This window comes from Crotalus tigris, unplaced genomic scaffold, assembly GCF_016545835.1.
Source record: "Crotalus tigris isolate CLP2741 ecotype Arizona unplaced genomic scaffold, ASM1654583v1 scf7180000018103.2265978, whole genome shotgun sequence".
Taxonomy (NCBI): Eukaryota; Metazoa; Chordata; class Lepidosauria; order Squamata; family Viperidae; genus Crotalus; species Crotalus tigris.
The window spans coordinates 148915-176592 of record NW_024096824.1 but is presented as its reverse complement, the minus strand read 5'-3'; the positions used below and the strand labels follow the sequence as shown (position 1 = coordinate 176592).

Sequence of the window (27678 nt, the reverse complement as noted above, 5' to 3'; positions counted from 1 at the left end):
TCTGCCTCTCCATGAGCCGCTTCGGCAGGTCATAGAGATGCTCGTTACAGCATGTCGTAAAGCAGTTAAGCCGCTTTCTTCTCACAGTGTGGCGTCTGAAGAAATTCGTGGCATTGCCGGAGAGGTTATCTCATAACTAAGGTGACCAACCGTCCTCCTTTAGGGAGGACAGTCCTCCTTTTGTAAGTTCTGTCCTCCCTCAAAAAGTGTCCTCCTTCATGTCCTCCTTTTCGATATTTGAAGACTAATCTGCAGGGCTTTTTTTTTTCCCTCATAGAACGCTCAGAACGGCCTTCCAGCACCTTTTTTTGATGGGTTTTGTTTTCAACTTTTGCGTGAGCTGTGCTACTCCCCCTATTGGCTTTTGAAAGCCAATAGGAATTGCTGCTGAGCGCGCCAAAACATCCAGCTGGCAAACTTTGCACGTGCAAGTTGTCTGTATTATTGTTGCAATGAGTAAAATGTTTCTTTTATTTATGATATTTTTTTCTTCAATTTATTTGTGTCCTCCTTTTCATTGTAAAAAAGTTGGTCACCTTATCATAAACATCTCATATATACCATATATGTGTGTGCGCGTGTGTGTTGTGTCTCTCCCTCCCTCTCTTTTGATAGATACCTAAAGATAGATAGATAGATAGATAGATAGATAGACAGACAGACAGACAGACAGACAGACACTGTATATGATGCTATAATTCTTGTAATGCTGCAGGTGATGGAGTTGTCCAATTTATTGCTGAAGAAAAAGATTCTTGAAAGGCTACATTGTTATTGTGCCTGGAAAAAAGAATGTTAAAATAGTATAATTGCTGCTTAAAAACAATTATGCTGCATCAAGTCTTGTCTGTTTCAGGTAACTGTGTTTGGATTTTACTGTTTTTTCTTTCAGGATTTCCAAATTCCTTCTTTGTGCTCTCCAAGGAAGGCTTTACGAGAGCATAGGTGCCATGCCCTTCTCAACCCAACCTGAAATATGCAAAGAGCAGAATGTTCTGGTAGCAACTCTTGATAATGTTAGAAACCTCTCCAATATTTTGAAAGCCATTCATTTCAAAGACCACGCTACTTGCTTCACTTCATCAAATGGACTCAAATTCACGGTGGAAAATGCAAAGTCTTTGCAAGCCAATGCTTTTGTTCAGGTTAGACCACAGGATTTCTTTTCTTTTCAGACTTATGAGGAACTTTAGTTTGACTAAATAAATTAAATGAACGTGTATGACATCCAATAAGACTTCCAAAAGAAATGACATATTCTAATAATGAAAACAATCCTCCTGTAATTTCTCAGCATATCTTATTTTTAGCACAGAGAACTATTTAAGCCACTCTGAGGTGGTTGAGTCTGTAATGCTGTTATTCCAGCAGTACTTCTTGATACACATTTAATAACATATTGTAATTTAAAACATGTTTTTTCTATATGCAAGAGACGGTATTTTGAAAATAAAGAAATGGTTGTTGTGGCCCCGCTGTGTATGACTTTGTAGTGGGGTTTGTAATTACGCTTTCTTTAATCATCACAGCCTTGCCCTTGTGTCTGTTGTTAGTTATATATCAGTTCCATGTGTTGTTTTGTAAAACACTCTCTTCTGCTTGGTCATTCTCTTGTTAAACACCACTGGATTGCAGTTTGAAAGTAAGAGTGCCATTTTTCTATTACTTGGCCTTCACGTTTCTGGATTTGTTAATTTACAGGCTGGAATTTTCCAAGAATTTGTTGTGCGGGAAGAATCTGTGATGTTCAGAATCAATCTGTCCGTGCTTTTGGACTGTTTGACCATCTTTGGAACAAATTCTTTGCCAGGTATTGCTTGAGTTTACTTTATTGAATGATGCCAACTTGTTTCTTATTATTGTATGAAAATTATCCTGTGCTGTAAGATGAATTGTGGATTGAATTAGAAATGCCCCATATTTGTCCATATCAATATGCCTAATATTTACTTCCAAAGTCCTACTGATGGATTGATCAGGAGGGAACGCGATCATTTTTGCAGTTCATTTCATGCACGTTTATGGAAAAGAAAATCCCATTATGTTCAGTGGGGTTTACAACCAGCTGAATATGACCATGAGAGCCAATCTGGGGTAGAAGAATAATAATCATCAAGCCAAAAACCCTGAGTTCTAGTCTTGCCCTAGACATGAAACCAACAAAGTTACTTTGGGCCAGTCACTCTTTCTCAGCCATAGGAAATAGGTAGTGGCAAGCCAGTTCTGAAAAACTTTGCAAAGAAAACTACAAAGACTTGTCTAGGCAGTCAATAATAGTTAGTGACTTGAAGGCGTGTGCACACAAACACACACACACACACACACAAAGACTGTTATGTGGTTCTTCACAGTCAAGGCATAAAGGTGCTTTGGAAGATGTGCCCACTCGTACAGCTGTTTGCAAGCCCTTAATTGCATATTTTTCCAGGATCATGCTGCAGTTGCAAAAAGCAACGACATAGTCCTTGCAAGAGATGCAGCTGCTTTCAGGAGTTCTGTTAGTACCATTTTCCACTCAAAACCTTTCTTTTTTATTTAAATCCAAATTGCTGCCCAGCCCTACTGAATAGGCATAGTTAGAATTACAATATTGTAATAGGGTTTTTTTTCCCCATTTCAGGAACTCAAACAGCCCTTCGGATGTGTTATCAGGGATATGGCTACCCTCTAACACTCTACCTGGAGGAAGGAGGGGTGGTGACTGTATGTAAAATCAAGACTCAGGAGCCTGAAGAGATTCTCGATTTTGACTTCTGCAGTACTAATGTTGTAAATAAAATTATCCTGCAGTCAGAGGGACTGAGAGAGGCATTTTCCGAACTAGATATGACCAGTGAAGTGCTGCAGATTACAATGTCTCCAGACAAACCTTATTTCAGGTAGTAGAAATAATTGTCCTAGTCTGGTAATCATGCTTCAAAACATGGTAACTGTAATACTGAGCCCAGTGCAAACATATGGCCTAAAATTTGTATATGGGAAGTAAAGCTGAATAAACGTTTGCATATTTAAAATTCAATCTTGATTATGCTCTAGCACAGCAGTCCTTCACTTATCTAAAAGTAAGTCCGATTGAATTCCCGGGCTTTTTTTCCAATTATGTATGTGGAAAAATTGTAGCTGATTAGGACCTCTAATTAGCCAGTAGCAAAGCTATAGCTTGAGATTTTGGAGAGCTGCCAAGTCAGAGTAAATCAGCCATGAGCAACCTTTTTGCAACTGGTGTCAGACATTTATGCTTTTGAGGTCTTCAGAGGACTTAGTGCTGAGGTTGGCAATGTGAGCAGAGGCACCTGGGAGGAACCAGTGTACATTTTGGAATATGATTGAGGGGAACCAGAAATTTAACACTTCCTTTAGTGATAAAGAAAAATCTCTACAATTTTCTTTTTAATATTAGTAGAAGAACTGATTAAAAACAGAAATTACTAAAATTGATGAACTTTTATGTGGGGATGGTTCAGGAGCAGGATTCCTTGAACATTTGCAAACTCTTCTTGCTACTTAAAAAAGGAAAAAAATAGCTTTTTTTTTTACTGTTTGCTAATTTTTTAAAGGGCATAATGCATATCCCATGACTTTTGTTCTTTAAATCTCACTAATCCCAAAATGATTACTAATCCCATAAGTCCATCACTAGCTATTGTCTTCATTTCTCTTAATATCCCTTTGAAACAGTCAGACAAAAATATTTAGTATTTTCAGACTTTAATGCCAGACATAATTTTTCAGTAATTTAAAGTGTTAATTGCACATTCTTTGCTCAATTTTATCATATACCGTGTTCACATATGCAGTATTGCTATTTTTGTTATTCAGTCTGGTACATCTTTTCTTCTTAAGATTATCCACTTTTGGGAATGCTGGAAGCACTCATTTGGATTACCCCAAAGATTCTGACCTTATTGAAGCCTTTCATTGTAATGAAACACAAACAAACAGGTGAGTTATACCAGTACATTTACTACAAGGTATTACAGTGACCATTTGCATCATGCAATTGTTAATATTTATTTACACTAGACTATATGTCCCCCACCAGAAAGGTGATCAATATTACCTATTTGGAATGTTTGTAGAAGGATTGGCAATGTTTTCTGGTATTGAACGCCATTCATGTCATCTTGCAGATTCAAAACATTTTTTTAAATGCCCCAAATCAGAAATTATACTCAGAAATCTAACAAAGATGGCCAGTGAGATCTTGGATAATTTTTTAGCATTGAAAAAAAATAATAGAATTTATGCAATTTAGAATTGATCTATGGAGTCCTCAGTGCTCTCTGAACTTGGTTGTTTGCTTGCAGATGTTTCATTACCCAACTAGGTGACATCATTAGTGTGAGTGAGCGTGGGGTTTGCTCCCTGTTTGTATAAGTAGCTGTCAGTCCCCCCAGTTTTAGTTGGGAGTGTGGTTTTCTGGGGGAATTAAAACACATTCCCCATGCTGGCTGGGGAATTCTGGGAGTTGAAGTCCACACACATCTTCAGGTTGCTAAAGTTGAGAAACACTGTTTTACAGGGAAGCCACAAAACAAGATAGGTGTGTCCTTCCAGGGTGAAGTTGGGTGAATGTGTTAATCACACTGGGCTCATTTTAAATGCTGGGCAAATAGCGCTTGGGCTGAAAATAAAGCATGAGGAGAAAGGATGACATTCCACCCCCCATCCCCAATAATAGTGTTTGTGTAGGGTTGGGTTTTTTTTTTTTAACTCAGACAATGGCAGCCATTTATACCTCTGTTATACTTGATATTACGCCTTTCTTTTTTTCAGATACAAGATATCATTACTCAAGCCATCAATTAAAGCATTAGCTCTGTCCTGCAAGGTATCCATTCGGACAGATAACCGAGGCTTCCTTTCATTGCAATATATGATAAGGAATGAAGACGGAGAGATATGCTTCGTGGAATATTACTGCTGTCCTGATGAGGATGTTGCAGAAGCAGAACTGTAGCCATAATGAAAAAGTTACTGAATTAACCCCTGCAAAAACTGTTTAGTTCAAGATAATCGGGAAAGAAAAAGAACAAGAGAACATTATTCCCATTGTAACGGAAGTCAGAGCATCCCTGAGCCACTTAGGTTAGGATGGTGAAAAATGGAGATGGAGACAATAGGCTTTCAAGGAGCTGTTGTGATTGCCCATGGAGAAATGTATGTAATGCAGAGGCTCAGAGTCAAGAATGAAAAAAACCACATTTCCCCCCACCCACCCCCCAGGCAGGGGTTTTGCTTTGCTTCCAAAAGGAGAGCAGGGTAAAGCCAAATGTATTTTTATTTCAGTTATCTGAAAATAAAAATTACAAGGGACAACTTAAAGGAGCTATCTGTAACACTGGGTTTTAGATACCCAATAACAGAAACTAGAAAAGAGTCTCTAAAAGAGAGACTGATTGTATGGCAAACCATGAACCACTAACTGAACTTCTGGAGAAAGATTTGGCCAAGAAGCAAACCTGTTATCACATTTGTATCACATACTTCTCTACATTTCTAATCACCTACTTTGTATTTGAATCTAGAAAGCATCACAAGTTATGAATTGATACATTTCCCTTTTTATATACTGCAAAATACATTTTCAGAAATATCTTTAAATGTAGTTGTTGTTTTTTTGGTCAAGGTAACAGGTAATCCTCTTTCCATTTCTCCTATTTTGAAGGGGGGGGGAGATTCTCCTTTTTCAGGCTGCTTCTCTACCCAAGCAAATAGAAGAAAGGAATCGGCACCACCATTTTAGAGGCCAGGACAGAGAAAACTTTCAACAGATTATTAAAAAATAGGTCATCAATATGCTTGGAAAAATGACTCAGTGGGGTGTCTGTGGAGAGACTGGGATGGGGTTGGATGAAAAATGAAGAGGGCAACACAATTTATATGATCTGTCCCTATTTCAATCTTTTCTCATAGTGACTTAATTGGAATGTACGGGTGACCAGAAATGGTATTGGGAAGAGAAAACACTTTTCCCAGAAGAAAAAAATAACACGGAAGCCTCTTAACTAATTTAAAGAGATTATTCTAAAATTCAGTTAGGTGTAAGTGTCATTACAAGAATAAAGGTTGTGGACAAAATAAGCAACTTTTAAAAGTTATCCTTTCGTCTGCTTTCCACCCACCCCTGGAAATCAGCATCATTATTAAAAGCCCAAACCTAGTTGACAGGACTTAGTGTTACCACATATTGTAGCTGTAGTATCAAAAATTGCTGCTAATTTGTGGGTATCTTTCTAAAAAGGAGGAATGGAAATTAATATTAAAATTGTTGCAGAAATTTAATCAAGAATTTAGATGCCAGTATCTCATATATTAGGCAAGTCTTTCCCAGTCTCCTAGCCCTTTGGTGCCTAAAGATCTGGTATGGAGCAAATTAGTGCTGCTTTTTTATTCTGTTTTAAACATTTGGTCAATTTCTGTTCAGCAGGAAGCCTGCAGAAAAAAAACAAAGAAAATGTTACAGTTAATGGGCGCGTATCAATAAATTAATCAGTTAATCAGATTATATTGTTCTATTTCATTTGCTCTTTAACAAAAAATACATCTGGACACAAAGAGGTGAGGTTTGATCACAGTAGTTAACAAATAGTATGAGTGCAATGCAGATGTGTTTATTTCTATGCACACAAACACATGCAAATTGACTGAAAGTTCTGTGCACCCTTTTAGAATAGTAATGTTAAGAGTTTTGCTTGGCAGGGACTGCATGAATTGTCTCCCAGACAGATAGCTTCCCTAGCCCTGCTGCTGCAAAGCCTGGGTATCTATTGTGCATTTCCTCCTCCAGCTCTAGTTCTTTAAAAATATTTAAACTTACATATTCATCACAACTAGCAGCTCGTGTATCTTTTTAGTTTTCTTGTGGTGGGACCCATAAATGGCAATCTGAATCTGCACACACTGTATGGGTTCAAAATGCAAGACACAGTTACTTCCTTGTGGTTATTTTATACATACCAACGTCTTTTAAAGCTTTCCTTGAAATATGAAAAATAATCTTAAGACCAAGGCTGTGCTTTAGAGCTACTATAACATTACCTTTACTTTCTTGTTGCCAAAGCAACCATGATGAAGTTTTTATTAATAGACTGAACTTGGGGGCACTTGCATTAATAAATTTAAATGCAAACATTTAAGAACAACTTTGTGACACTTATAAGACTAGCTCTTAATAAAAATTAAATTCTGAAATACCATGAATTCAAAATGATATTCCTGCAACTATGAGATATTTCGAATTCAAAACATTTTGCAAACCAAAACATTTTGCAAATAAAAATATGGTCTTTTTATTCAGGCTGATAGTATAAGTTACTGAGCTTTATTCAAGCTGATAGTATTACCTTGCTGAGCAGCTGATAGGCCTCCCTTATTTTCTCCTCTGCTAGACAAATGCAGCCCATAATATATAATCGTTCAGCTGCCTGCTTATTAAAATCACTGCAGGGATTTTGTTGAGTTTTAAAGGACTCTCTGAGTAATTCATAGGCTTGCTGAAAGAAAGCATAAAAATATATTTTTATAACTTCTGTCCTCCAACACAAATACTTCACTTATTTATGCTCATTTCCTTTGGGTTTACTGTATCTTTAACTTACTCTTTATCCATCCATTCATCCACACATATCTTTTTGAAATATAGCCAGTCTTTTCTCTCTAATGAACAACTGATTATGCATCAGTTTAAAGCTGTAGCACTGTTGCTATGATCCTGCTAAATATTTGTCATAGTTTATGGCTTCTTATGTTAACCATCTTGAATTTCATGGCTCATTGATTATGTTCCTTGAAATCATGATGACCTCAGTTCTTGATACTGTACAGAGTTGAATTCTCCCAATTCAAAGGAGTTATTTATCCATAATGCTTGGCAAAAAGGTAAGTTTCCCCCCAGGGGAATAACTCTTCCCAACACAGCTGTGATCTTCCTCCTTGGTATAAACCCCTCATCCCAGTTGCTAATACAGGTGGGGAAAAAATCCATCTTATCCCTCCAAGCTGATTATTATTGCTGCCTATGCAGCCCTCTGTCCTTCATGCAGCTTTTGCATGGCCAAAAGTTACACAACTGTATATCCAGCAGATATCTGATTTACCTTTCTTTTTCCTATTTGCCCAAGCCACTTGCTGAAGACTTTAAGGGCACTGATTGTCTGAGGATGGTCCATTCCTAATGCTTCCTTGTAGGCTACCAAGCTCTCGTTGAAATACCTTTCAGCAGCCTCTAGGAAAACAAGTGTGATGTATTTTGTATGAAATGTATCTTGAAAAACAAATCAGGACAAGGAAGTTGTATGGATTAAGTTAAATTTCACTTTCCTTCTTTTATTCCATGTCATTTTGTTATGCCACAGAAGCATAAATTTATCAATTCATTCCTTTGGTTTATGTAGCTTTCTATCTCACTTCTACATGACTATAGGTCAGTGGTTCTCAATCTGTGGGTCGGGACCCCATTTGGGGTTGAACGACCATTTCACGGGGGTTGCCAAACAATGCAGTCCTCCATTTCCCCCTCCCCCTTTTCCTTAGCTGTGCTACTCCCTTTTATTCTATTGGCTTTTGAAAGCCAATAGAATAGACTGTCTTGAATAGAGTCTAATTCTATTGGCTTTCAAAAGCCAATAGGAATTGTCCAGGCTGTCTCTGCCCTACTGAGCCCGCCAAAAGTCCCATTCTGCAAATGGTGCTCCACCAGTTGAGTAGTCCTCGACTTACGACCGGTTGAGTAGTCCTCGACTTACGACAGGTTGGGGGTCGTGGCATTAAAAAGGTTGAGAACCACTGCTCTAAGGTAGTTTACAATAAAATACACAAGATAAAATAAAAATAAAAATGAAACACATAGCAGCCAGGTATTGTCCAACCAATCTTGTACACAGCCAGGAGACAGGAGGAGAAAGGAGTATTAAGTATATATTAGTTGTAAAGTCTTAGCAGGTCCGTTAGCCCAGTGCGCCTTATCCAAACAGACTCCAAGCCAGAAAGGTAGATTAAAATTGTTTTTTATTTATTTACGTAAGTAGAGAGGGTGCCTCACTGGCCACTCAGCCAAAGGAACAGCAACTTGGCTTTGGAGTGAGCCAGCCTGATTGGTTATAGTCATTCTGACACATCTCTGGCATTATGTATATGTACAGAAGCTTTAGCATGCAACACGTAATATCCCTTAATTTCTTAGTATGATCTTGTTAATGCTCATCGAAATATTCAAGAAGTGTGATTTTCCTATTATAACGCATTTGGAAGTCACCAAAGTTGAAGTCAGTGTCCTTGGCAGCTTTGAACCAGTTCTTATTGGGCTGTAAATTTCTCACTCATAGTTTGTTTTCTTCTTAATCTACTAGAAACAATCAAAGAACCTACCTAGTTACTGAAAACATTAAGCAGAAGGGTCCTCCTCTGCTGCTACCATCATATGTTTGCCACCTTGAGTTATTTTTAAAAAGACAGGGACTATAAATAAATATTTATTTATTACATAATTACCAGTGTGCTTCTCTTCTCCTGTGGCAGCATATGCCTTTCCCAGGAATAATGCTGCAGATCCAACTTCAGGGCTGAATTTCTGGTAGAGAGCTAATGAGACAGAATGAGCCTAAAGGAAAGAGATAGATGTTTCCAGTTCACAAAACAAGAGCTGTCACATGATATCTGGCAGTCCATTCCCTCAAATAGCAATAGCACTTAGATTTAGATACCCCTTCATAGTGCTTTACAGACCTCTCTAAGCAGTTTACAGAGTCAGCATATTGCCCTAAATCAGGGTAGGCAACCTTGGCTCTTTTATGATTCGTGGACTTCAACTCCCAGAATTCCTGAGCCAGCATGGCTAGCTCAGGAATTCTGGGAGTTGAAGTCCAAGAGTCATAAAAGAGCCAAGGTTGCCTACCCCTGTCCTAAACAATCTGGATCCTTATTTTACCGACCTCTGAAGGATAGAAGGCTGAGTCAACTTTGAGCAGGTCAGAATCAAACTCCTGGCAGTCGCAGTTAGCCTGCAATACTACATTCTAACCACTGTGCAGCCACAACTCTCAAATCCTGTTCTCTGTCCTAAAGTTCGAGTCCTAGTCTAATCCGAATGTGGAGGCTTCCCACAGAATCACAGCTTCGGGAGAGGATTTTATCTCAGCACATGTTCTATAGGGAGGGTGGAGTTTAATATCACTAGCAATGGTAAAAAAGTCAAATGCAAGAATGTGCTTTGTTAGTGGCTAGCCTTACTCTGTGAATATGCCAATGTGTGTTTCTTCCCACATGGTTAAACTAAAAGGAAGAAAAGAAAATATTGCCATGTTCTTCTTATCAAATAATTCAGCACCAGAGAAGATTTCTCAGGGGAAGAGCTGGGGATGGCAGCATTTACCAAATAAGGTCTCCTGCAAAGTGTGTGTGTATGTTGTGAGAGAAAAGCATCTATATCTATATCTATATCTATCTATCTATCTATCTATCTATCTATCTATCTATCTATCTATCTATCTATCTATCTATCTATCTATCTATCATCTATCTATCTATCATCTATCTATCTCTATCTTTCTATCATCTATCTATCATCTATCTATCTGTCTGTCTGTCTGTCTGTCTGTCTATCTATCTATCTAAATATCTGTATCTGTATCTCTCTCTCTCTATATATATATATGTATGTATGTATGTATGTATGTATCTATCTATCTATCTATCTATCTATCTATCTATCTATCTATCTATCTATATCTGTGTGTGTGGGGGGGGGATTTTATATAGGATTTCATATAGGATTTTATATGAAAAATATAAAATCAAAACCAGTCAAAACCAGCACCTTGAACTAACTCGGGGAAAAAACTGGCAACCAATAGAGCTGGCAGAGCAGAGGTGTAATGTGTGATCTAGAGGAACACACATAACTGCCTTTTTGCACCAGCTGAAGTTTTGCAACATTCTTTAATTAAGTAAAAAAAAATGTCCTTTACCTGTAATGCATATGAAATGCTTTTTTCATATATTTTTTTCATTTGTTTGATTTTGGCAATTTCCTGATAAAGAGGTATCAGTTCTGGAGCCACATCTCCTTCAGCTGAAATGAGATCATCAACGGCTTTCTCAAAATACTTGGATGCCAAATCTAATTCATTTTTCTGCAAACTTGCCCTAGGGACAAAAATAAAAATAAAAACAGCAGCTGGATTGTGGCGCAGTTGCCGAACGGTTGCATTTACTGGAGAGAATCTGGTTCAAGTCTAATTTCACTCAGAGAAGTTCCCTGACTTCGGTCCAGTCTCAAACCAAGCTACATAACATACTAGTTGTGCGAAAAGAACGCAAGGAAAGAATGCTACACATGGGGACTTTTGTAGGAAGTATGAAACATAAATCTAGGAAAACAGGTTTTTAAAAGATTCAGAGATGCTTCTGAAAATATTCTGTCTGAATTGGCACATCACAATCAACTGAGTCATTTTAAAGATATAGAATTTCAAAACTCAGAAAGGAGTCATTTCCTGGTCAGCTTAGGTCCTAATTAACATTATACAACCACAGGTAAGTTTTGAGTTTTACCTTAAGCAAACCAACATATCTAACGCAAACCTAGAAGCTAGGATTAACATGGGTTTAATTCCTTTTGCTAGCTAACTTGCACAAAACGGGTATAGATCATCTCTGCATCCCATAAATTTGTTGGTTTATTTTTAACTTTTATCCTGCAGATACAAATTTTTAGTAGGAAGGCAGCTGAAATTTGGCAACATTGCACATTATTGAAGTGGCTGCAAAAGCAAAAAAGGATTTTGAAAACTACAGATAGTCCTCAACGTACGACCACAATTGAGCCCAAAATTTCCATTGCTAAGTATGACTTTTGTTAAGTGAGTTTTGCCCCATGTTAGAACCTTTCTTGTTGTTAAGTGAATCACTGCAATGGTTAAGTTAATAACAAGGTTCTTAAGTGAATCTGGCTTCCCCATTGACTTATGACTCCAATTGTCATAAATATGAGTCAGTTGCCAAGCATCTGAGTTTTGATCATGTGACCATGGGGATGCTGCAGTGGTTGTAAGTGTGAAAAATGGTCATAAGTCACTTTTTTCAATGACATTGTAACTTGGAACAGTCACTAAACAAAATGTTGTAAACTGAGGACTACCTGTATATATGGCCCATCGATCACCTTTGTCTTTATTTTATTCATATAATGCATCTGTGTCTTTATTTGTCGGTCCACCTTCAAACAATTTTTTGCTTACCTGCCAAGTGCCACCGTAATGTCTTTGTGACATACTTTAAGTTTAGCAGCTCTTTTCCAATCTAATCCCTGTAGTTCTCCCAGACCTTTTTCAGCCTTCTGCAGGTTGCAATAGCATTCTTTGGCAGTAGAAAAGTCAAGGAAAAATCAATAATGGAAGTACATTTAAAGCAAGCAAGGAAACAAATAAAAATAACACCAGAGGAATTTGCACTGTTGATTTGAACTCCAATTATTTTGGCAGACCTGAAATTATTTTTTCTTCCTACACATGGCTTGGCAATTTATGCTTTCTAGTTAATGGCTACATAAATCATTGTATCCTGAAGCAGTGCTGTTCTGGATCAGCCAGTTAGATAGGTCTATATGTTAGAATGTTTGGCATTTATAAGGTTAAAGTGCTATCTCCTTAAGAGATGGCTTATGGGTAATGTAGTTTAGCTATTCAGTAAATTCCATGTTAACAGGTCAGTAGGAGGGGCTACTAAGTTCATATCCTGGCTACATGCCAGTTTGGAATGTCTTTATCTGAGACAAGCATGGGATCACCAGAGGACACACATGGTCTGAACCCACACTAGAAATTGATGTGAAGGAATTATTGATTATGGAACATTCAGATGAAACTACCAAGAAATGTGAGTTCAACAGTATTCCTGAATAAATATCTGTTTTACAATTATCTTTATTGAGTCATCTGTCTGGCCTTGGATTACAAAGCATCTTGATTCAGGTTTCAGAACAAGTTGCAAAGAATCAAACTTTTGAATGATGCTGGTTGTTGACTTTGACAATTCATTTATTCTTGAAGCTGGTGACAGACATTTGGTGCCTGAATTTACATAAGGAAATTCAGTATAAAACCTACTGAAATGAAAGGAAGATGCAGGCTAGCACAGCACATTCCTCCATAGACTTTGATGTTATGCCTAAAAATTGCCCTATTTATATCACATTTTAGATTTGGGGCCCTTTTGGATTATCAGCCTTTTCGTTACCCAAGTCTTAAACTCTACACAATTTAAATACAAGAGAGCAGAGCAGACAATGAGTTTGCAGATAAATCACGTACATACGCAATGCTAAAAGACAACTCTGGCAAATGGTGGTCAGGTGGCTGGGGGAGGGAACACAGAGTCCATTGCGACAACACAAACACTTTGTGCTACGTTCAGAGCCCCCTGGCAAGGGGACAACAATATAAATTGAACAAACAAGCAAAGAAATAAATTATTCTGATGTCCAAGGCACCACACGCAACCATCCCTTAGAGAGGAATGGCAACAGAATGACTCAAGACTTTCTCTCATGTGCAATAGGACAGGTCTGCATAATGCTAAGCCTCTCAGATCTGGGTTGTAAAAATTTAAGAGATTAGTAGAGGGCAGCAAAGAGCTAAACGCTTTCTGCATCTCTTTGCTGCCCTCTACTGATTGCCAAATCTGTATACAACTTCTGATTTCTGTGACTCACTATGGCTTCCTATGCAAAGGGCTAGATTCTGGATTGGGTGAGTGGTCATTTTGTAGCAGACTCCACCCAAAGTTTTTCTATAGACAGAAAGGCCTGGCTAGTGCTTCAAACAGACATCCTCCCTACCCTGAATGAATTTATATGTCAGGCTCCAAAAAGCAAGGAAGACACACTGAGTATCTTCTACACAGTTTCCTTGTTTCTCACTTATAGACAGAAATCTTGCCAAACTAAAGCAAACTACTTGCATCGTTATAGATACACTGTGAGAACACCTAGGGAAAAGCTGCTTGAGTGTTTTCCTTTCAACCAAACTATCTAGTCTTTGCTGCCTTTTGATCTTCTGGAATGCAGCCCCTCCCTTCTGGGAATCCAGACTACATTCCACCCCAGTATGTATTTATTTGGTTAACTACATATATTTTTATATTGCCAAACCATTACATTCATATCCCAGCACTGGTTTATTCCACAGAGGGAAAGACTCTGAGCCATCAGCTGTGCAAAAGGATTTATTTATTCTTCCCATAAGCAACTCCTTTGCTCTGGCCATTGGCAAGGATATTCTTTCTGCATCAGATTTGCCATGCCCAACGTGTAATAGATTGTCACAAGGGTGCTCAAAATGGTTCCTTTCTCCTCTGAGGATGCTGGAGAAGTATCACCCCTTAGGAAGAGGAGGATATATTTTGCCGAATTTGCATGGTGTATAGCTTGACTCGGAAGACCTGGAATAATTAATAAAATTACTGAACAAAAATAGAAAGACGCGTAGAGTAGCCAATCCTACCAAAAAGTTCAGTGAATTCATTGGCTTGGGTTTTAGTACTGTATGCCTTTGATGAAAATATAGAATAGTCATTAGATGGCAGGATTTCAACAGCCAGCTATTTCCTCCCAACTCCAGCAATACATCCCTGGAATGATCACTGCTATGCATTTGAAGACATGCAGCCCAATCATCAATCTAGTAATTTTCTCTCTTGGTTCAGGTCCGGTTATTTAGATTTCAGCTTCTGGGTTGCTGTTTAGTATTTTCCTTTCCCTGTTCTTTTGTTGTGGTTGTTCTCTGTGTATTCTTGGAGTTGCCTGCACCTTTTTTCTTCTCCTGCATTGCACTTGCCTGTGACTCATCTTAGTAGGTGCTTGCTAATTTAAAAGATTTCTTCTCTTAACATCTGAGGATTGTTGTTTTCTTCCACGGCTATCCTTGAAAAATGTCACGGTTCCTTATAAGGTGGGGAGAGGAAGTCATGATGTTATTCAACTCTGATTCTAGGTGAAATTTGAGAAAACTCAAATCAAAGTTGTCCACTGCCTACAGTTTGCTACTGGCTTTTGGTAAGAGGGGAATCTGATATTTGCCTGATTGGTAATGTGCATTTGTTTTTGTGCCATTTGGTTTATTGATACTCAGCAAATATATTTAGTTCTCATACATACTAGAGCAGAGTTTCCCAACCTTTCTGGCTTGGTGGCATGGAGGGAAATGTGCACGTGCAGCCCTGTGCACACATGAACAAATGGGCACACGCGCAATGGTGGCGCTAGCCTGCACACACATGTGCAAGTGGGCTGCGCATGCCCATGGTGCACGCGCTGATGCCTGCATGTATGCACAAATGGCCACTGGCACCCATGTCATGCTGGCAGCAGTGATAGCGTCCCTGCACATGTGCAAATGGGGCTGCTAGTGCCCATGTGGCGATGCTACCGTAAGTGGGGTAGGGCTCACCAGATATTCCCAGGGCCGGGTGGCCAACAGGCTGCAGCCCCGTACCAGGCCACGGACCATAGGTTGGGGACCCCTGTACTAGTGTCTCAGGCTAAAGACCGTAGCTGATGGGCACGAGGTATTAATTAATTTCCCTGGTTGATTATGTGCCATTAAGTCACATAATAGCAGCCACATAGAGCCAGTTTGGTCCAGTAGTTAAAACATCAGGCTAGAAACCAGGAGACTGTGAGTTCTAGTCCCATCTTAGGCATGAAAGCCTGTTGGGTGACTTTGGGCCAGTCACTCTCTCTCAGCCCAGCCCACCTCACAGGATTGTTGTTGTGGAGAAAAGAGTAGAAAGGCATATTAGAAATGTTCATTATCTTGAGTTATTTATAAAAAAAATAAAATAGGGAGAAAAATAAAATAAAATAAAAATAGACCAACCATTATTTGATCAACTGCTATGTGTTAGGCAAGGTAATGTTTCCAGGACAGGAGGAAAATGGGCAATTCTTTTTGAAATATATCGGAAAGGGGATGCTGTTGGTGATTCAGTGGGTTATTGCTATAGAAAGTATTAATAGTTACTATTTGGTATAAGTAAAAAAAATATACTATCACTTTATTAGGTACTACACCAAAAAATATACTGTTTTTTGTTTTTGTTTTCCTCTTTCCTCATTTTACCCCCTCTATTCTTTTCCTTCCCTTTTTTCATTGTCTTTATTTATATTTGCATTTTATATTAAGAATTTTTTTAAATGAAAATATTTTTTTTCAAAAAGAAAGAGGATGCTGTCAATGACGTTAAAAGGAATGAAATCAGAGTCCGGTGGCCCTTTTCTGACAGACAAAAAAGGTTATGCTTATTAGAATTAGAATAACAAAGTTGGAAGGGACCTTGCAGGTCATCTAGTCCAACCCCACCGCCCAAGCAGGAAACCCTACACAATTTCTGACAGATGGCAGTCCAGCTGTCTTTAAAAAGCAGTTTGTGCAACTCATGAAATTCATGAAAGCTTGTGCCTTTTAATAAAATACGTTGCTTGGAAAAGGGGCTGCCAGATTCCTGATTTTTTCCCAGTATAGTAACAACTACCACATGTCTCTTCTTATGAGTAAGAGAAATGGTCGTAGCTTCATGGGTTTGGGCCCAATCTCTTTCATCTTGGTACTCTTCCAAAATTTTAGAGTACAACTCCAGTCATTCCCAACAAAATGAAAGAAAATGAAAGCATGCAAATCACATGGCTAGGGCCTGGTCTCAGAAACAGAGCATCCATAGCATTTTAGACCCTCTTTTTTTCTGGAGGGATCATGGCAAAAAATGCCTTACCTTGTAGGATAAGGTAACTGTGAGCGAGATTGGCAAGAGCTTCTGCTAGCCTCCAATGCTGGTTTCCATAGATAATTCTAGTGAGGACTGTGCATTGCATCAGCTCCTTGCAGGCTTTATGTACCTGGGGAAGAACATATATGTGGCTGATTTGTTATTTCAGCTATAACTACCTGGCATACACATAGAAATGCTACTCAGTTCTGAGCTGAAACACAAATATTACAATTCTGGTTATTTTCAAGGCATAAATGATATGGCAGTTGCATTCTTTTCTCACTTTTACTGAAATCAGGGTTGCAGCTTGCTTGGGTGAGTTTAAGTTTGCACCGGTAAAAGAAACAGGGCTTAGCCTTAGAACAAGCTGTCATGGCTAATATTTTGACTTTTTTTGATTGCTCCCTCACATATCATGGTCAGTCCTACAAGGTCTGTATGGCATATAAATCTTTGGTGCTTTCATTTCACCCTCATTTAAATATAGAAACATTGATTTGGAAGGGACTCTTCATGGTAATACATAGACCAGACCAGCATTTCTCAACCCTGGCAATTCTAAAAAGTGTGGACTTCAACTCCCAGAATTCCTTAACTAGTATGATAAATTCTAAGCTGGCTAGGAAATTCTGGGAGTTGAAGTCCACATATCTTAGCCTTACCAGGGTTTGAAAACTCTAGTTTAGACACTGAGCTCCTACCCCAAATGCCTGAGAATGCAGATGTTACTTCTTGATGATCAGAAGGTGGTTTTCTCTTGGTCTAGTTTCATTACACTGAAGTGCAGATTAAAAGTGGTTTTTCCTGCTGAATCTGACAGCATCCCACCATAGCAATAAGGTTGTGAAATGTATGCCGCCTTGCAGACATTTTAGAGCATATACTGTAAATTATATAGCTGCCATTTGGGTGTTGCCAGATATGTGAGTATATCCAAGGTGTAGCTTGACGACACTAACAAGGGGGAAGACAGCCAACTTCAGAGGGGCTGGGAACTGGGGAGTATTTTAGCACAGGCCACCAGTACCTTGACACTGAACCACCATAAACACTACAGAATCAGGTTGGATTTTACACTTTGGATGAAGAAATTGACGAGGGCCATCCCTTTTGCTGATACAAGGGAAGTGGTTTGCTCATCCTTTAAATTAGTAGTGGGGAAGTAAGATTTTCAAAACTGGAAGCTTTAAAAATATAGATGGAAGGTTAAAACAAAGTATGGTTAGAGGAATTGGGTATGTCAAGTTTAATGACAAGAAGGACTAGGTGACATGAGGGGTTGCCACTAAGAAGAGGGGGGTCAAGCTATTCTCCGAAACATTGAAGGCAGGACAAGAATCAATGGATGGAAACTAATCAAGGAGAGAACCAACCTAGAACTAAGGAGAAATTTCCTGACAGTCAAAACAATTAATCAGTGGAACAACCTGCCTCCAGAAGTTTTGTATGCTTTAACACCGGAGGTTTTTAAGATGAGATTGGACAAACAATTTGTCTGAAATGTTATATGTTTCCTGCATGAGCAGTGGGTTGGATAGAACAGGGCGTTTCAACTGGTGGTAGGTGTACCACTGTGGTACTTTGGCACCTGGCAGGTGGTATGCGACTTAGACAAGTGTAGCAAAGGGGATGAGCTGAAGTGGCAGCACTGCTGATGAGCTGACGTGGAGGCAGCACCAGAGAGGCCTGGGGGAGAGTCAGCTAAAGCTATGATATTCCTGGAGCTCTGCTGAGGGCCCAGGATCAGCACGTGCAGGTCCAGCTGATTGGCGCTTTCGGCAGCCTCTGCTATCACTGGGAGAAGACAGGCCTTGCAATGAGAGAATCAGCTGAAGCTGCTGGGGCAAAGCAGAGACCTCAGGATTGGCACATGTGGCTACATGCTGATTGGTGTTTCCAGCGGACCCAGAAGAGAAAAGGAGGAGGAGTGGGGAGAGAGGAGACGATATAAAAGGAGGAGGTTTTGGCGGGAGAGGGAGAGGGGAAAAAAGGTTGATGGGGAAAGAGAGAGGAGAAGAGAGAGGCTTCTGTGAGAGAAGCAGTGAGGAGAAAGAGAAGAAAAGGAAAAGCTTCTGTGAGAGAAGCTGTGAGAGAAGCACATACCCCTTATTCTACCAATATGAATTTTGCAAATTTTTGCCACCGGAGATGAAATATGGTTTATTTTTTTAAAAAAGCAACTGGCACCATTTTCCTGATGAAATTTAACCACAAATCTGGTCCTAGCATCCGTTTTAGCTTTTTGGTTGAAAAAATGTTTTGGCCTCGTGGCTTATTCTACTAATATAGAATTTATGAATTTTCATCACCGGAGACGAAATATGGTTTATTTTTTAAAAAACCAACCAACACCATTTTCCCCATGAAATTTAACCACAAATCTGGTCCTAGCATCAGTTTTAGTATTTCGGTTGAAAAAAAATTTGGCCTTGCAGCTGCACTAACCGATACGAATTTTATGAATTTTCGTTGCTGTACATGTAATATGTTTGACTTTTATGGATTTTTGTCACCAGAGATGAAATATGGTTTATTTTTTTTTTAAAAAAGGAACCAACATCATTTTTCCCAATAAATTTAACTACAAAATTGATACTGGCATCTGTTTTATTATTTCGGTTGAAAAAAATGTTGCCCTGCCTGTCTCCCACAGCTCTGACCTTGGCAAAACAAATGTTATGAATTTTCGTCAATGGTTTGTTTTTTAAAAAAGAAAACAACACTATTTTTCCCATGAAATTTAACCACAGATCTGCTACTAGCATCCATTTTAGCATTTCGGCTGAAAACAATTTGGCCTCACAGCTGCATACCCCCTATTATTCTACCAATACAAATTTTATGAATTTTCGTTGCTAGAGACAAAATATGTTTGAGTTTTTAAAAAGGCAAACAACTCCAGTTTTAAGCATGAAATTTAACCACAGATCTTCTCCTAGCATCCGTTTTAGCATTTCGGTTGAAAAAAAAATTGGCCTCCCAGACTCCCGCAGTACACCTTATTATGTTTCTCTTGTACCACCATTAAACTTATATCAACCCCTTACTGTTCAGTTGCACATAGCTATGGAAACAAATGCAACATCATACCTCTCTTTCTTCAGTAAACTTTTCTGCTCTTTTCTGTGCTTCTGTCAGCTTAGCTACTGGAGTGGCCATCAGCTGGGCCCACATTTCTTGATCTTCCACATTGGTATCCATTCTATCATAACAGAATAACAGAATAACAGACATAGGACATATTCCAACGCCCTGTTCAAGCAGTAAACCCTATAGCATTTCAGACAAATGGTTGTGCAGATTATCCTCTCCATCTCCCACCAAATGGGCATACTTCCAAAGAAAGCAACTATGTGCCATCAAACTGGTGCTGATCCTTGGCAACTACATAGATATTCCCTATGATCTGTTCCTGACCTAATCCTACTGCTCTTCCAACTCATCGTTACTGTAACTGAGTCCATCTACTTTGCTGTTGGTCGTCTCTTTCCTTCTACCTTTCCCAGCATTAGAGTTTTCAGAAAACTGGGCCTTTGCATAAGTATCCAAAATGTGATAATTTGTTCAAAGTATGTTCATTTGAACCTGATCATTTGTGAGAGTGAGAAATCTGGGGTGATTTGTTCAATGATTCATCAGTTGGTTTGCTTGGCTGTCCATGATATTCTCAGGCATCTTCTCCAGCACCAAAGTTGACGTGTTCAATACTCTTCTTATCAACTTATACTTCCATAGAATGTCACTATCATAGGGAATACCATTGTTTGCAATATTCTGATCTTTGTAGGTCTACACATCACATATTCTGAATATCCTTTTCATGGCTTTCATGGATGCCCAGCCAAGTGCAAGACTGTGGTGTATTTCTTGATTGCTTGTTGCTATTCTGTTGATGTTGATCCTAAAAGGCAGAAGCTGCCTACCACTTTGATACCTTCATTATAAATTATAATCTAAAGAAGGTACAGGGCTGTATCTTATCTTATATTCAATAAATGCCTCTGAGGTCTAAGTTGGATCCATTGCTTTGCTTTGGTATACTATTTCTGGATCTGTTTTAGCTGAAAGAATTGGGGGACAAGCAGGTGGGTAGCCTAGGCAATTGAGACATGAAGTGCTGGACAGAGTGGTGTCCCCCTAAATGCTAGCAAGAGTATGCATCTACTATCAATGTTACTTAAATGCACAGGGAAAAACTGCTAGAATGTCTAAAGTCTCACTGAAGAGCTAAATGATTTTTAATTATCTGCTATAAGAACTAAATAAATATTATTTTGTATTACAACTATCATCTAGAAGTTGGTAGTATTTTCCTATGGAAGCTGTTTTCCTTCCATTCTTTAAGAAGATAATTCTAATCAAAGCAAATTCACCACTGATTTTGCCAGCATTTTGCTTTTCCTTTAACATGTAACTTGGTTTGTTAGTTTGAGTTTTCTGTTCTGCCAGGACCTCCTTCTTAATCATGAGAAATCTGAATTGTGGAAGTTGCTGAAGAGAAGGCTTGAGTTTTATAAGTGAAAAGATAAAGATAATTTAGTTGTCACACAGCTTGGGTTTAATGCTTAGACGAAGGAAGGAAGGAAGGAAGGAAGGAAGGAAGGAAGGAAGGAAGGAAGGAAGGAAGGAAGGAAGGAAGGAAGGAAGGAAGGAAGGAAGGAAAGAAGTAAGTAAGTGTAAGGTCCAAGTTCCTTACTTGAACTTGAGATACCATGTCAATCTAATCAGATAACCCAAGCAGAGACTTCTTGATCAAGCAGCATTTTACTTGATCAAATCAAGCAGCTGGGTGGCCAACAATCTGGAATGCTGGCAGAGTTACATCCAGAAGTGCTACACCTTAGAACAGTGATGGCGAACCTTTTAGAGACTAAGTGCCCAAACTGCAACCCAAAACTCACTTATCTATCGTCGGGTGCTGGGTGGGCGTGGCCCATTGGATGGGCATGGCTGTGGTTGTAACAACAGACTGGGTGGGACTAAAAAGTTCAATCAATCAATTCCAACTTTGCGAGATCTTTTTTTTTTTCCCATGAGAAGTTGAAATTGATCGATTGATTGAAACTTTTTTTTTTTTGCACAAGGCGGCGGAGGCCTAATGCGAAAAGGTTTTATAAAACCCAGCTGAAGGCCTAGGATTGGGGTGACGGTGTGCGTGCCCACAGAGAGGGCTTTGCATGCCACCTGTGGCACGTGTGCCATAGGTTCGCCACCACTGGCTTAGACGAAGGAAGGAAGGAAGGAAAGAAGGAAGGAAGGAAGGAAGGAAGTGTAAGGTCCAAGTTCCTTACTTGAATTTGAGATACCAGGTCAATCTAATCAGATAATCCAAACGGAGACTTCTTGATCAAGCAGCACTTTATTTGATCAAATCAAGCAGCTGAGTGGCCAACAATCTGGAATGCTGGCAGGGTTACGTCCAGAAGTGCCACACCTTAGAAAATTGGTAGCATTGCTTTGTAAACTTTGTTAGCCAGTGAAAATCAGACAACAGAGCCATTACATCATAAAGAAGATATCGATCATTCGTGGACACTCCCTTATTCCCTCCTTCAGTACATCCCATCCATGTACATGTTTCCCAAGCCTGCATGAGATTTCCTTGGTGCAAAAGCTGATTACAAAAAGCAAGAAAGCAACAGTTAAACTAAACAATTTCCCTTTGTTTCAGAACCCTTTGGAAGGAAGGAAGGGAGGAAGGAAGGAAGGGAGGGAGGGAGGGAGGGAGGAAGGGAGGAAGGGAGGCACTTGAGAAAGGCTTGCACCTGAGAAGCAGGGCTTTTTTTCTCATAGAACGCCCAGAACGGAATTCCGGCACCTTTTTTTGGATGGAACCTTGTAGGGTAGGCAAGGTGGGTTGTATGAAATGTGTGAGTTCCGGCACCTTTTTTTTTTTTTTTTTACAAAAAACCACTGCTGAGAAGTATTAAAGTTATTACAAAGTAAGCAATGATTCAATAATTCAATTATTGTATTCAACTGCTCAAGTCCAAAATATACAGCTCCAGCTTCCTGATGCAATGAGATGCAATTGGTGCTTGGCAAAGAGCAAAATGATTTGATTCTGCTTTTTTATATTCAACAGGTGGTCACTTTAGTGCTTGCAAGCTTTCAACCAGTGTTGGTACATAGCAAAGAAAAAGTGGAGGAGGGCTGCAATATAGAGGCAATTAAAATATATATCCAGAAGAGCACTGGGTTGATTTAAGTTCCCTTGCATGCAGGCATACACGCCACACTCTTGGCATGAAATGATTTGGAACGGTTTCAAAAGCAGCTGGATGTAGGTCATCCATCTGAATCAGAATACAAATAGGATCCTCACATAAATCATGCAAATAATGATTATTGCATTGCAAAGAGTAATGGGAATTTAACATGCATTTTCAATTACAGAGCTCAGGGATTTCAACAGGTAGCACTTGATCTTGGTACGGACTTGATATTATCAAACAGAGTCACATGCAAACTTCTCAGAATAGAGAGAGATTTCCAGTCTCAAAAGCAAATAAAAAGCACCATACTTTTCTTAGTTTACAGCCAGAGAGTATTAATATATATCCCATATACACCCACAGCTTCCTCCTGCAGAAATGTTATATAATGCAGCTTTATTCAACACCAGAAATTCTAAGGATTCTTAAGGACAACAGATTATTAGAGCAAATCGGTTTAGACATGAAATACATCCTTAAAAAGGATATTGAATGCTAAATATGCTTCCACTGATAAAAGCTTGAAGTAACTCAGCAGCCAGGCATTCATAACAGCCCCAGCTTTTTGTCCCAAAGACTCTGAAAAATGCTCCATAAATGTCACCCCAAGGATTACAAAGACTTTTAAAACACCACTTTTTAAAAATATTTGGCAGTGTGCGCTATGGTTCCTCCTATTGCTCTGTCCAATTGTAGAAGTAGAATGAAGCTTCATTTGAAAAATCAATAGACTGCAAGTAATCCTTGATTTACAACCATTCATTTAGTGACTAAAGTTGAAAAAAGCGACTTATGACTGTTTTTCATACTTGCGACTGTCACAGCATCCCCATGGTCACATGACCAAAATTCGGATGCTTAGCAACTGGTTCATATTTGTGATAGTTGCAGGGTCTTGGGGTCATGTGATCATCTTTTGCAACTTTCTGACAAGCAAAGTCACAATACAGAATTGGAAGAGTCCTTGGAGGTCTTCTAGTCCAGCCCCTGCTCGAGCTATACCATTCTACATAAATGGTTGTCCTTTTTCCCTTCCAAAACCCCCAGGGATGGAGCACCACAACATCTGGAGGCAAGCTGTTCCAGTGATCGTTTTCAATGATAGAATTTTTTTCAAATTGGATGTTTCTTTGATAAGTTATATCCTTGTCCTGCCCTCAGATGCTTTGGAACTATGACATTTATTAACTTTACGTATTTATTATGTATTTAACTTTAAATTTATTTAACTATAACACTTGTCATAGCTACACTTGCGGTAGCCCTCTAAAGGAAATCAGGATTATTATTTACATGTTACCTGCTGAAGAAAAAGTAATAATGGATGATATGGAGTCAGTCAGGGCCCACTTCAATACTTCATCCCAAGAAATTAGAACTCGTGGAAGCGGTTTCTTCCAAAAGGAACTTTTATTAGGAGAAGCAGATAGCAGACATAATAGACAGGATCTGAGGGTTTCCCGCCAGAGCAATAGGTAAAAAGTATTGCAAACATAACCCCACCCCATAGTTCATCCAGTCAGTTCAAACAGGCCTATCCCAGGGTGTTAAGTTTGTTGTGGGGAAAAAGGAGATAACATCAGTCCATCTCCAGGCTGCAGCGATGTTTAGGCGGCTCTTCGCACCTTCCCTTGCGAAAGCGGAGATAAAGCAGTTGCCGGAGGTACATTCCATTCTCCTTCCCCCTTTACTAGTTGACAACAGGGGAGAGAAAGTTCACAGAGGAAGAAATGTAGAAATAGCGAAGTGTTACATCAGGGGTGTCAAACTCAATTTCATTGAGGACCGCATTAGCATTGCGGTTGCCCTCGGGGGGGGGTGCGGGTGTGTGTGGCCAGGGTGGGTGTGGCCTACTGGGTGGGTGTGGCCTACTGAGTGGGCATGGCTAGTTCTACATTGTTTGCATCAAGGGTGCCTGTGGGGGCCTGGGCAGGAGTGGGACAGATCTGAGGGTCTCTGGCAGAAGGGGGTGGGACTGGGGCAAGCGCCAAGGCATGGTCCATTTCTTCATTCCTCACAAGGGTGACACCTCCCCAGCATGCACCCACGGGTGCAGCAGGGGCTGGTTCCTCACTATTTCTAGATGGCCTTTTGGAATTAAGACTGAATGCGTTTCAGCACAGATGGCCACCACAAAATTGTACATTGGCTCCCAGCCGGCCTGGGCCAGGCCCAAGGCAGCGGGGGCTGTTCCCTCACTATTTCCAGGATGGCTTCGCAGGCCACATGAAACCACTTCACGGGCCGCATCCGGCCCCCCCCCCAGGCCTTGTGTTTGACATGTCTGTGTTACATTGTAGCGAAAGAGGAAACACAAGGCAATAAACTCCAAGCGCTTCCCCCTCCCCTCCAGGAGTATGGCAGAACCCAGGGAGAGAAGAGAATTCAATTTGGGTTTAGAAGGATTAGAAGGAAAGGAAAAGGCTCTGACAGTCATCATACATTATCAAGTCATCATTGTGGTGAAATCCATGGGAAAGCCAGATTCACTTGACAACTGTGTTACTAACTTAACTATGGTGATTCACTTAATAGCTGTGGCAAGAAAGATTGTAAAATGGAGCAAAACTCACTTAACAAAGGTCTCACTTAACAACAGAAATTTGGGGCTCAATTGTGGTTGTAAATCAAGGACTTACCTGCATTGCTAACTTAGCAACTTCGAAGGATTGAAGCAATACTAGATTTGAGTTTTATAATATAGAACTCTTATTGATATAGAAAATCGCCTTTGTGCATAAAAGCAAAGAGCGTACCAGGATCACATCTTACCTGAACATTTTGTCCAGGAATCAGTGTTCTTCTTTCAGGAATCAGTTCTGTTGCTCACTTTTAAATCTTAGGAAAAGGCACCAAGACTTCCGTTCTTCAGAAACCTGGGCAGATCACTTTTGATCAAGTAAAGGCCACACCCCCAAGCAGCCCAGTAGCCATGGTCACAAGCATTGTTCTTACTGATCTGGTGATAAGAACACTCTTCCTGCAGTTCCTCCTTTTCAACCACAACCAGAGTATCAAATATAATCAGGACAAAATGCCACATCTTTATTTATTCTCCTCCCACTAGTTAGCATACATAACCCATCTCCAAGTCCCAGCTCTGTGTTATCCTCCCATGTGGATTAGATAGAAATTGGAGGGTGGACATCTGAGTGACTTAAAAGCTGAAGACAACCCAGGGTAGATTATTGCTGGGATTCCAGCTGTTCCATTCCAGCATTCTTCATGTATACAGTGGATTCTGGGAAGGGCAGAACCAGAACATCTGGAGCAGTGTTTTTCAAACTTGGCAACTTTGAGGTTGTGTGAACTTCAAGAATTCCCCAGTCAGCAAGGTTGAGAAACACTGATCTGGAGGGCCCTGGGTTTAAGAAAAACCATTCTCTTTATCATCTGCACATTGGTTCCTTGCATTTGATAGTTACTTTCGTACCAAACTAGTGTATGACCCCAATTCCTCCCCCCTCCCCCCACACACACCATCTCATCTATATTGCAGGCCTAATGTTGTGTTTTTATTTTTGAAGAATGAAAATTCAAGTTAAAAGTTCCCCAAACTAGTACGGCTACTGTGAACAATCAATGAATTATTATTAATTAATAACTAATATTAGCTTCCAGGTTACTAAGGGCAACTTGTCAAGCTGACAGAACGAGTTTTGTTCTCCTGCTTCTATATTCGCCTTCAGGAAGAAAAGGTCACGTTTCCCCCTTTTGCAATTGATCAGTATTGCCTTTTAGGTTGACAGCTTATTGAATCAGTCTTGCAGAATAAATGCTGTCTCCTTATAGATAACCCAATGCAATTTCTTCCATTACTCACCATCTTGGCAGGCCTATAGGCTTCAGGCAGAGCAAGTTGCCCCACCTGCCTCTTATTTTTAGAGCATTTTGCAGCTGTAAGAGTCATGCTATACTATGTAATTACATATACAATACAGCGACAGCAGATTAATCAGAATGTATCTAAGCCATGCTTTAAAAGACCCAATTAAATGGAGCTTCACCAAGTCTTTAAAAAGACCAAGCCAAGGTAAGTCAAATCTCACTGATAGTAAAATTGAAACAGAAGCCACACTGACATATTTGCAGTGCCAATGCTGAAAGGAACAGAAACGCAAGCTTGATCTTCAGAAATACCACCAGAGGGAATGGCTTGGCTATGGTGAGGCATTTCATATGCTTAAATTCAGTTGTGTCTTCTAGCTACATGCAACACGTTGTCTGATCTCAAAAAGCTAAGCCAAATTAGACTAGTTTACTACTGGGAGGCAGGTATTAACACTAATAAGTTCCTAGTCTGTAGGATAGACTGCCAAATTGAAAAAAACACCCCCTCCCCAAAGATGATAGTATCCAACCACTTATAGTATCAAACCACTACAATACTGTTACCCCAAAAAACTACAGTATGTTTTCCTTGAAGTTACCATGTTTGGTCTGTCTCTGACACTTGAATTTTACCACAGAAATTTAATTGCTCCCCATTAGTGCTATATATGTGAATTACTTGGTTTAGTCCTTTTTAGGAGGAAGTTAATATTCAAAATAAAATGCAGATGAAAACACTCTGTGTGTACTTTGTCTAGGAAACTGTATGAATAAGTAAAAGCCTGAGTCCACTGCAAGGAAAATAGGAAATTACCATGCTTGATCAATTGTTTTATATCTTGATTTTATAATATTTTCTGCTAAAACT

General features: G+C 39.5%; 2 protein-coding genes across 5 annotated transcripts; one reads left to right on the top strand and one right to left on the bottom strand.

Moving 5' to 3' along the window:
- The first annotated feature begins 2 nt into the window (after positions 1–2).
- Positions 3–5604, top strand: RAD1 (RAD1 checkpoint DNA exonuclease). 2 transcript variants are annotated; one of them, XM_039347865.1, is made up of 6 exons: positions 3–141; positions 893–1145; positions 1702–1810; positions 2621–2879; positions 3844–3942; positions 4777–5604. In XM_039347865.1, exons 2-6 carry the CDS (start codon positions 951–953, stop codon positions 4958–4960), a joined length of 846 nt encoding a protein of 281 aa, XP_039203799.1. In that variant the 5' UTR covers positions 3–141; positions 893–950; the 3' UTR covers positions 4961–5604. The 2 variants fall into 2 exon arrangements, with proteins under 2 accessions (XP_039203799.1, XP_039203798.1); XM_039347864.1 differs by having other exon boundaries at positions 26–182.
- A 22-nt stretch (positions 5605–5626) lies between these two features.
- On the bottom strand, positions 5627–25928 carry TTC23L (tetratricopeptide repeat domain 23 like). Of its 3 annotated transcripts, none has more exons than XM_039347860.1 (11): positions 25752–25885; positions 19855–19966; positions 16768–16891; positions 14277–14439; positions 12240–12365; positions 10968–11145; positions 9493–9601; positions 8100–8227; positions 7347–7496; positions 6821–6903; positions 5627–6435 (listed from the first exon to the last, which is right to left on the bottom strand). In XM_039347860.1, the coding sequence occupies exons 1-11, from the start codon at positions 25757–25759 to the stop codon at positions 6354–6356; spliced, it is 1263 nt and encodes a 420-aa protein (XP_039203794.1). In that variant the 5' UTR covers positions 25760–25885; the 3' UTR covers positions 5627–6353. The 3 variants fall into 3 exon arrangements, with proteins under 3 accessions (XP_039203794.1, XP_039203795.1, XP_039203796.1); XM_039347861.1 differs by lacking the exon at positions 25752–25885 and adding an exon at positions 22056–22178; XM_039347862.1 differs by lacking the exon at positions 5627–6435 and having other exon boundaries at positions 6817–6903; positions 25752–25928.
- Between the last annotated feature and the right edge of the window lie 1750 nt (positions 25929–27678).